This window comes from Scophthalmus maximus, chromosome 16 (genome assembly GCF_022379125.1).
Source record: "Scophthalmus maximus strain ysfricsl-2021 chromosome 16, ASM2237912v1, whole genome shotgun sequence".
Classification (NCBI taxonomy): Eukaryota; Metazoa; Chordata; class Actinopteri; order Pleuronectiformes; family Scophthalmidae; genus Scophthalmus; species Scophthalmus maximus.
The window spans coordinates 13743281-13753385 of NC_061530.1; the positions used below are offsets into that span (position 1 = coordinate 13743281).

The 10105-nt window shown below is 38.1% G+C and overlaps 2 protein-coding genes across 4 annotated transcripts in view; both read right to left on the reverse strand.

Moving 5' to 3' along the window:
• Positions 1–681: 681 nt before the first annotated feature.
• LOC118287121 (ras-related protein Rab-5C) lies at positions 682–5268 on the reverse strand. Of its 2 annotated transcripts, none has more exons than XM_035611939.2 (6): positions 5105–5268; positions 4044–4380; positions 3238–3389; positions 2749–2871; positions 2538–2631; positions 682–1659 (listed from the first exon to the last, which is right to left on the reverse strand). In XM_035611939.2, the coding sequence occupies exons 2-6, from the start codon at positions 4210–4212 to the stop codon at positions 1532–1534; spliced, it is 666 nt and encodes a 221-aa protein (XP_035467832.1). In that variant the 5' UTR covers positions 4213–4380; positions 5105–5268; the 3' UTR covers positions 682–1531. The 2 variants fall into 2 exon arrangements, with proteins under 2 accessions (XP_035467832.1, XP_047183678.1); XM_047327722.1 differs by lacking the exon at positions 5105–5268 and adding an exon at positions 4953–4972.
• Positions 5269–8306: 3038 nt separating this feature from the next.
• Positions 8307–10105, reverse strand: part of kcnh4b (potassium voltage-gated channel, subfamily H (eag-related), member 4b) — a 43849-nt gene continuing 42050 nt past the window's right edge. For both annotated transcript variants that reach the window (XM_035611931.2, XM_035611932.2), the window contains 4 exons: positions 9097–9188; positions 8931–9011; positions 8641–8748; positions 8307–8508 (listed from right to left, as the gene is read on the reverse strand). Coding sequence is in view for 1 of the 2 variants with exons in the window: in XM_035611932.2 (XP_035467825.2) it covers positions 9144–9188 (45 nt within the window). In the remaining variant the exon portion in view is untranslated. The remainder of the gene's footprint in view (positions 8509–8640; positions 8749–8930; positions 9012–9096; positions 9189–10105) is intronic.

Genomic DNA, 10105 nt, shown 5'->3' on the forward strand with positions numbered 1-10105 from the left:
TTGCAGAAAACCTTGCCAAATATGACATTCAGATATTTCTTACAAAATAAATCAAGGAAGTATTCCCAGAATTTAAACAGCTCTATCTGCATAGGTGCATTTAGTCTGGAATAAATCTTCTGCCTAGCAACAAAAGGGATGTGATTCGCAGCACAACCTATAAATGTGTAAAGGCACCTGTGTCACTGCAATTTAAAAAAACGTGAGAGGCAGGACAAGATACTGAAGACTAGCTTTGAGGACACACCCTGACATCTCAGAGTCGGCTCCCACGCAAAAATATTATGCAGAAAAAACCTGTATTTATCAAGAGAAACAAATTATCAAACTAGCTTATTATATTAGTCTGAAGTAGGCCATTGTACCACGAGGGAGCTATGTTTAGGGTTTACACACGTTTTGTTTATTCCTTCAACAAAATCTCTTCCAATTTGGAAATTACCTGTGATGTGTGAAACATGACTCTCTTGTGTCACAGTGAGAAAAACAATGACATCATAATGACATCCTTGTTTTTTCACATGTAATTTCCGAGGACAAAACAAACTTGTCTTATATTTGGGCCAAAACATTGTCCGTCCAACCTGCAGGAAGGAAATCTGCACTGCCAACAGACTTAAAAACATGGAAACAATAATTGGAGATGTCCTCCAAAGCCAAAGCATACACTGCAAAACAAAATGAATCTTGCATGTTATTTATTACTTTTTAAGATTTACAAGTTTTTCTCACAGTTCTTCTTTTTTTTCTTTTTTTAAAAAGGCTAACAACTCTCTGGTGTTACAGATACCAAGACACAAGGAATGCAAACAACTGCATTAGTTGCACAGTTCAGAAACATCTTCAGATGTGTCCCCTATTAAATCACAACATGCTTCAATAAGCAAAGTCTTGAGCTTTTTTTTATAACTGTGTCATGTCCTGGTCCCTAAAGAGAAGAAATTAATGCTGTAATCTAAATTGCAATAAGACAAAAAGATGAAGCGCTCCGCCTTTTGCAGTTTCAGCATTATTGATAGTTGGGTATCGTTATCTTTCATAATGATGATGATAGAAATGACAGAAGTAGAGACGTTAACAAATGCCAATTTATATATATATGTATATAGTTTTTTTTCCTGTGTGAATGTATGTATATACTATATATACACATACACACATAACATAAAAAGACAAAAATTAGGGGAAATGGCAAAAAAAACCAAAACTCAATATCACCCCTCAAACAAGATTTCATTTAAGCAAGAATTCAATCAACTGAGATGGAGGGCAAAGGGGAACAGGGAGGTAGATAGATAAACAGGGGAAAGACAGAAGTAGTGAGGGATCCAGGTAAATCCCTCTAGCTTATGATTCTTTTTAAAAAAATGTTCCTTTATTAAAAAGAGAACCAGATAATCTCATCTTTAATCTCAGTTTAAGTGCAGGAGTGGCGAGTGGCTCTGCTCTCTCCTGCCTCTCGGGTTTAGCTACGTGTTGTCCTTAAAACAATGTTCAGGGCTCGCTCACTAAGTTCGTCGTTTTGTACTTGCTAATGGCTGCCGCCGCAGCAATGGCCGCTGCGGCCCTGAGGGGCAGCTTCTTGTAGATCCACTCCTGTCCGGGTTCGTCCACCTTGTCCAGCTCCACCCTGAGCATCGTTCTTCGGTAGCTTCTTAGCTACAGGGCAAAGAGACACGAGATCACAAATGTAAAAAAAGTTTACGTTCAAAGTGGTTGGAGCTATGAAAAATCTATTTTTAATTTATTTTAAAATACTGAATAGTTTTACCACTTTAAACTAAAATATTCAAATGAAGCAATCTGAGGGTGTACAATCTTTGGAGGAAATACTCACAGCTCTGTGCTCTAAACTGCTTCATGTTAAAAGGATCATAAAGTTAAAAGTTTGAGGAACACAGCGTTAGATGTGATGGAAAAAATGACTGCTTGTTTGCTCTCAAAATAATGTTAAGTTATTGTAGCAGCAGGAAAGTGAAGTTAAATGTTGTTGTGGTTTCTCTGTTCCTCTGTTGTTACCAGCAGCCGAGCAGCTGTGTTTCAGTGTTTAGTGTCTACAAATAAATTTCTTTATATGAATATCATTCCTTAATCATGTCAATGGTTCCAAAAACAGAAACAAATGTACCAGCACCACACATAAAACTCAAAATCAGTGATAGTTTTTGAGCCAGTTTTTCATTTAGATTTTCAGCAGATACATGGATATACTCCTTGAACATATGAAAAGTCTGTTATTAAAAACAAGTTACTATTATTTTGTATTAATTCAAAAAGGTACATCATTTGAGAGCAAGTTGTCTACAAACAATTAGGCATTTCCCCCCCATAACACCTGCTAAAATCCAAAATTCTAACCACTAACTATTTTGTTCTATTCGAGTAAGAAACGCTGTACCACCTTTATTTCTTTTTTGTTTTGTTTGCAAATTTACTTTGCTGCAGAACTAAAAGTGTTAAACTTAAGTGGTGTTTTCTATATTGACCTGTGGGAGCGATGAATGGAGACATTTGACTTATCACAATACCGCACTTACCAATAGCCATGAAGATTTCATTGACATTCATGGCAGTCTTGGCTGAGGTCTCCATGAAGAGTAGACTGTTGTCATCAGCATACGTTTGTGCCTCCTGAGGACATTATGTAGAGTTTAATACAATTTTATGATATGATAAATTCAGGGTTAGGCTTTAAATACCTGAAATAATCATGCTGTTAAATTGATTCATAGTAATGCATATTCACACCTGAAGATCCACTGCTCTCTTGTTTGCAATGTCCGCCTTGTTGCCTGCCAGTGCGATCACAATGTTGGGACTGGCTTGTCTCTGCAGCTCCTTCACCCAGTTTTTTGCTCGTGCAAAAGTATCCTGATCAAAAAGGAAACGTTGTCAACATTACTCTCACTCAGCAGTATTTCCCCTCGGTTGGCTGCTCTTGTAGATGTAATTGTTTAAATGTAATTACATTGAAATTGAAGAACAAAAAAAATAACCTCCTGAGTTATTCTACATTTCAAATTTACCTCAAGTATTTTGCCTTAAAACTTCAAAATGAAGCCACTCTTTTACTGCATCTTTTGTGGCAACAGAGACAACATTGAATTTAACAAACACAAAGACAGAAAAATAAATAAAGTATTACTAAAAGTCGTCATGAAAGTGCTGTTTGAGCAACAACCCATCAGAATTTATGGTTTTGCTAACAGACTGGTAAGAATCTGCCCCCAAACTCACTGTGTTGGTAATGTCGTAGACCACGATGGCCGCCTGTGCTCCTCTGTAATACATCGGAGCCAGGCTGTGGTAGCGCTCTTGACCTGCCGTGTCCCAGATCTCAAACTTCACAGTGGTGTCGTCCAGACAGACCGTCTGAGTGAGGAAGGCGGCTGAGGAGAGTGGGACAATTAAGAGAGGTGGAATGATAGAATAATAGGTCCATGACCGTTTCCATCTTCCCGGAAGATCCTGTTCATGTCTGTAGCAATTAAGCACCTTAAGGCTGCAAAGCACTACAGTATTAGTGCGCCATGGACATTCACAACAGCACAAACATATCTGTGCCAGTTAGACCTGCTGAAATTAGGTCCATTAAATGACACATGCTGCTTGTTTTGAACATGGAATTCCTTCTTGACCTCAGGAAAAGTATGTGGAAAATGTCTCAACTTGAAGGTGCGTCTGTGTTAGTGAAACTGAACGGACATTTAAATTGAGAATACATTTTCACCCATGCCACTTTTTGGATTATTTTACTTTTTTCAGCATAGTATTATTTTTTATTCATTTTTCATATCAATAGATAGTGGTCTATACCAAACATGACTGTAACACTAAATATCAACACAGGTCAATCATCAAAAACTGTATTTTTACAAAAGTGGGTCATCAACTAATGCATCTTTTTGCTATCAGCAAGAAAAGGTGAGTATTGTACCGACACTGGTACAGATAGATGTCGTACACACAAGACAATCCACCTACGGAAAGACAAAAGGCCCCTTTCAAACAAAATGTACGACAAACATGTTTCTGTCTCCTACCTCCAATAGTGCTCTCCTGGAATTCGTGGAACTGTCCTTTGACAAAGCGCAGCACTAAGCTGGACTTGCCCACCGCCGACTCCCCCAGCAGCACCAGTTTGAACTGGCAGATTTTGTTTGCTGCTGTGGCACCATTGGGCCTGGTTGCTCCTCCACCACGCCCAGCCATTGACAGAGACGGGGGACTGCTGTGGATGGCGATGACCTGAGGTGGGCGTAAAACTACCCGCTCAGAGGGGGGAAGGACACAGAGTCGATCCTGGACACACCGGCACTGATGGTGAGTGAGGTCAAGGGTCAGACCTCTGGTGGCGAATCGGGCAGTGGCCCCTTTTACCTTAAGAGCATAAAAACATGGAAAATGTAATGTCATTCATGTCAAAACAGAGCTTTCAAATAAAAAATAAACACAAAATGTATATATCACACATTTAGGCTGCAACTCAAAATGAATATCATTACCAATCAATTTATAAAGATACTGTCAAATAAGGAACTATGGCATTGTCAACAACTGGAAAATGATCTTCTCTAGTTCTCAGAGCTCAAACTGAATTCTTCAAATAACTTGTGTTGTAGATGCAACAGTTCTAAACCACGACAGATCATATCATATCGCTATCATTGACAAAGGGAGACAAAGTTCATACGAACTTTGTCATAATAACATAATGACATTTGTTTCAGCGACGACAGGTTCAATCGGCCACACGAACTGTACAAATACGTTTGTGAGGGATCAAACTCGTTGATATGTACAGAAGTTTTGACACGCCGCTGTCACCTTCGAGTCAACATCACGTTGTACGAGACACAAACTACAGATTTAAGGGAACGTCACTTTACAATACAACCACGACGACGACAACGACGACAACGACAACGACAGACAGACGTAGTTACACAGACCGTGTGAACCTGCAAGTGTGAACTTTGATCGTGGCACCGCACAAAAACAAAACCAACTGTAAGTTAGCCCCGATGCTAAAGCTAACAGAATGATGACGTCGGGCTACAAGAACCGGGAGGAAACGAGTCAAATAACAGGCCGGTGTTCTTACCCGCTACGAAAATGGATCTCCACTCCGCCCCGTGAACTGGGATTTATACCAGTGTTGTTCCTCTTCAACTGCCTTTTCTCCTTTTTCTGCCCAAAACACTTTCAGGTTCAGCAAAAACAGGCGCTTCCGCCTTGTGTAACAAAAATACTTCCTGGCTTCGGTTGTCATGTGACGCGACGTAACAACCAATCAAATGAGCCGAGGGTGCGGCCGTCGCAAGGACGTATACAATGCTGCCTTCACGTGCCAGACGGCGGATCCTACTTCCCACTCGTGAAGTCGGAATTACGAGGAAGTCATCGTGTTCAAGTTGGTTGTCGGAACGAACTGACAGTCCATGTGCTATGAACGGAACGATAAATAGCATCGGTCTACATCAATTTTTTGCCATCCCAACTCGGGAATCATAATTGACAAAAGTTTCCCACTGGTAATTACGACTTGAGGGGGGCGTTCACGTGCATGTGTATTTGTGTGTCTTTCCTTTTTTTTGGCTCTTATTTCAGAATCTTATTGTCCTAGATTTATATCAATAGTAGAGATATATTAATTCATATTATATATTATGTGCTGATTGGCTTTTAATATGTTGTAACAGTGTCAATTAGAACCCTTGTTTTCTGCTAAAACTGAAGTATTTGCAGCCTGCTTTTCTTTTTTTCTATTCAAAATGAAAATGCTATCTCATTAAATGTGCAGCGCTCAATTACTGTAAGAGAAACCCTTTTTTAATTTTTGTCGGAAGGTCAATGTATGTAACAATGCCCCGAAAAAACCAACAATACAGAAAATATGAAATATAAAAAGTGAAAAAAGGAAAAAACGTTCCAACTGAATAATCTTTATTAGGACACACGCACACACACACACACACACACACACACACACATTCTACACTGCGTTGGATTATTAATACATTGGAAGATATGAGTTGTATGACATTCATTTATCTGTTGCACAGCTCAGTACTGCAGCAGGTGCCATGGCTTACAGACGAATGACTCAACATCTGGCATCCACTTGATGTATAGCAACCTTTAAAGTAGCTGGGTTCTGTGACAACATGAAAAGAGACAGAATGGATCATGAGACAACCTTTATGTTTTGAGTGATAGTAATGAATCTGACTTGGTCCAGGTAAATGAATGTTTTTGTTGTTTTATTTGTACATGAACAGTTCTGCAGGGAAGAGCTAGACTCACCAGGTGAAGTGAAGATGACGCTGGCACAGACATAGCCTGAACCTCTGCAGGTTTCCACGTTGCCTGAACACTGCCTCCTGCCTCCACAGTAACACCTCAAGGCTTCACCTGGAAAAGGAAAACCGATTGTATTCGAATGAACACTGCCATGAATGATGTTCACATGCCTCTAAAATCTTAAAACAAAAACAAGCAGTACAGAAAACACAATGTTAATTTACAGCTATAGGCTATAGAACCACTCACACAGTCTCCCACAGCTGCCTTCTTTGGTGAACAGATCTTGTTCACCATCATAATTAAACTAACTGTGAGTTCAATTTTGAATAAAATGGACTGCAGGTTTGCAGGTTCACTCACTGTGGCTGACAACCAACACGACCAAGAGGACAAGAATCACAGGCTTCATGTTTCCACAATGTCACATCTCTCAACAGCAGTCTACGTATGAAAAAAAAGAAGTGTGAGAACATCAAACTCTACAGTTTTTCTTCAAAATAAACTATTGTTGGGATCGCTCTCATAATCCACTTTTCAAATAATTCAAAAACGTCAACACGTCCTACCTGGTAAATTGTCCCACTGGAGTGATGAAAAGTCAAATACGTGCCATCTGTCTGCAGTACTCTTGTTTTATTTGGACTTTGTTGCGCAATGGATGGAAATTCCATGTCGATTAACTGTGGGGAAGGACACTATAGCGTAACTGTGGGCGAGACTTCTGACCGAGTCTTCTTTGGCATTTATGTAGTTTTCTTAAAAAGCTCCAACACACAGCTGCCTAGAGACATCAACAACTAAATCTGTTTGGATAACTTCTATTTTCAAGGTTTTAGGTCACTGTTTTTCTGAAGCACACTTGATTGAAAATCAGCCAAATATTAGAATTAAAAGAGCTCATTATTATTATTATTATTATTATTATTATTATTATTATTATTATTATTATTATTATTATTATTATTATCATTATCATTATCATTATCATTATTAATAATAATAATAATAATAATAATAATAATAATTGAAATATGACATTCAAAATGTTGGGCCTTCTCTGAAGTCCTAGAAGTCCGTCTGTTCCTTTTTAGTTAATTTATCGTTATGTGTTTCTAATTTCTAAAGTTATTCATGTTCTCTGTGTTATTTTTGGTCATCCATACAAAAACCTCTGTTGGTGACACCCTGGGTGAAAAAGGAGTTCCCCATTTCCTAAAAGAACACACTATGTTTTTTTTATTTTACAAATTATGTATTGCTAAATAACAAATTTGATAGATTAAAAGTAGTACAAGATACTCCAACGTATAACTTTTTCTGAATTTTGTTTTTATAGTATATCATTTGATCTATTTTTGTCCTGTTCATTTTCTTCTATGTATTATTCTTTTGTTTATCCTGAGGCTATTTTGTCGAACTATATGCTTCACACAGATGCGATACCTTGTTAAAATGTGTGTTTGTTAAATATAAAGGGGAAACATTGTTGAAATAATCCTGATGATACTTACATGACAAATATCACATCATTCACATTACACAATGAAGTGATGTCTCATGAACCAACACACAGTGAAACAAACACCATGGATTGTATTTGTTTCTGACGATCATTTAAGTATCTTATCAGCCACAAGGTGGAGCAGTGTGATAGAGAAAGAGAAAACTCTGAGGGACCTCTGATTTATCAACAGTTATGTCATTTTTATACCAGAGATAATCTGAGAGAAGATGAAATTTGTGTCTCATATGCCAAGTTATGCTGCCTCTTCAGGAACAGACGAGGTGTGATTGATGGTGCCTATGTGAAGAAACTACTGAAATACAACATATGTGCAGTGCTTCATTACTGTAAGAGAAATCCCCACAAAGGAAATTCATATGGTGTTTTGTAGTGCAACACTTCTTTGTCACAGTAGCTCAATGTAGGTAACAAACACCAATTCCATAAGAAAGACACAAAAAATATGAAATGTAAGCAGTGAAAAAAATGACAAAAGTTGCAACTGAATAATCTTTATTAGAACAATGCAGCACACACACTACACTGCGGTGGATTATTCATTCGTTGGGAGATGAGTTGCATGAAGTTCATTTATCAGTTGCACAGATCTTTGCTGCAGCAAAAGCCTTGTGTTATAGACGAACTGCTCAACAGCTGGCATTCAAATGATGGATAGCAACTCTGAAAGTAGCCCGGTACTGTAACAACAGACAAGAGACAGAATGGATCGTTGGACACCTTCGTCAAGTTTTGAGTGATAGTAATGACTCTGACTCTGAAATGTACGGGTTTTTTTTGTACATGAACAGTACAGAAATATATCTACTTACCGGGTCCAGTGAAGATGATGCTGGCACAGACATCATCTGCACCTTTGCAGGTCTCCACGCTTTCTAAACACTGCCTCCTGCCTCCACAGTGACACCGCAAGGCTTCACCTGGAAAAGGAAAACCAAATGTACTCAAATGAACACTGCCATGAATGATTTTCACTGGCCTCTAAAATCCTTAAACAAAAACATCACTATAGAAAACACAATGTTAATTTACAGGTATAGGCTAGAGAACAGGACAGGTTCAATTCTGAGTAAATGGACTGAAGGTTTGCAGGTTCACTCACTGTTGGTGACAATCAACGCGACCAATAGGGCGAAAATCACAGGCTTCATGTTTTCACAATGTCACGTCTCTCAACACCAGTCTACGTATGAAAAAGTGCGAGAATACACTAAAATAAACTATTGTTGGGATCGCTCTCACAATCCAAATATTGCAAAATGTCCTACCTGGTTAATCGCCCCCCTTGAATGATGAAAGCTCAAATCCGTGCTGTCTATCTGCAGGACTCTTCTTTATTTGGATTTTGTTGCACAATGGACTGTGGAAAACACACAGTGACACAACCGATTCACCTTTGACACACAAATATTTTGAATTCACATATTTTGTTACACAAACAAGTGTCTGCACAACTGGTGGGTTAACTGGGGACATTTGGAAAGCTCCATGATCTCAGGTGCACCTAAACATTTCCAACTAGTGAAATGTGCAAACACGTTCATTTGGGCAGTGTACCATTTTTAAAACAACTGTCGGGATGTAACCCAAAGGCTGTTGTTTGTTGCATGAATTGAGAAATGAGGTAACATCTTTAAACGTTAGAAACATTTAGATTGAAGTTCCTTTGTGAAGCCTAGGATACAGAAAACAGGAGATTCGAAGTTGAGGAATCCTGAGTCCTATAGTCACTCTTTGCATAATAAAATAAAAACATATTAAAAAAACGTTATTAAATCTGACCAATGAAGAGTCTAAATTTAGATGTGTTCTGTGAATATGACCACACATTATTGTAAACACATAAAAGCTATTTCATTATGCAGGTTAACTTTTATTTCTCGTTTCCCCTCTCTTTCTTGTCGCCTTTGCAAATTGGCAGATTTTTGTTTCACTAGTGGCTCTTAATGTTACTGAGCATAGATGTGGACATTGTCCAGGTTATTACTGAACTAAGTTTGTGTGTATTTTTTAGGCAATTTTTGACAAAATGAATCACTGTAAACAATAATGATATTAGTAATACTAATAACATACTATGACTACTAATAATAATGAAAATCAGCCATATTGTAACAGTTGTAGCAGAATTTGTTAAGCTTTGCAGTGACGTCAGTTAAAAACTTGGTGGTATTTAAGACATGAAAAATATGAAAGTAAAAAGAAATGAATAATAATGAGGTAAAAATTCAAAACACGCTGGCCCTTTTTTTTATGAGAAAACCAAAATGCACAAGA

Excerpts from the sequence above, each read along its gene's own strand:
- LOC118287121 (XM_035611939.2), bottom strand. The coding sequence starts at position 4,212 with ATGGCTGGGCGTGGTGGAGGAGCAACCAGGCCCAATGGTGCCACAGCA. Across the intron at positions 2,872-3,237 it reads TCTACGACATTACCAACACA|GATACTTTTGCACGAGCAAA; the intron begins GTGAGTTTGGGG and ends CTTTTTGATCAG. Across the intron at positions 2,632-2,748 it reads AGAGAGCAGTGGATCTTCAG|GAGGCACAAACGTATGCTGA; the intron begins GTGTGAATATGC and ends TAATGTCCTCAG.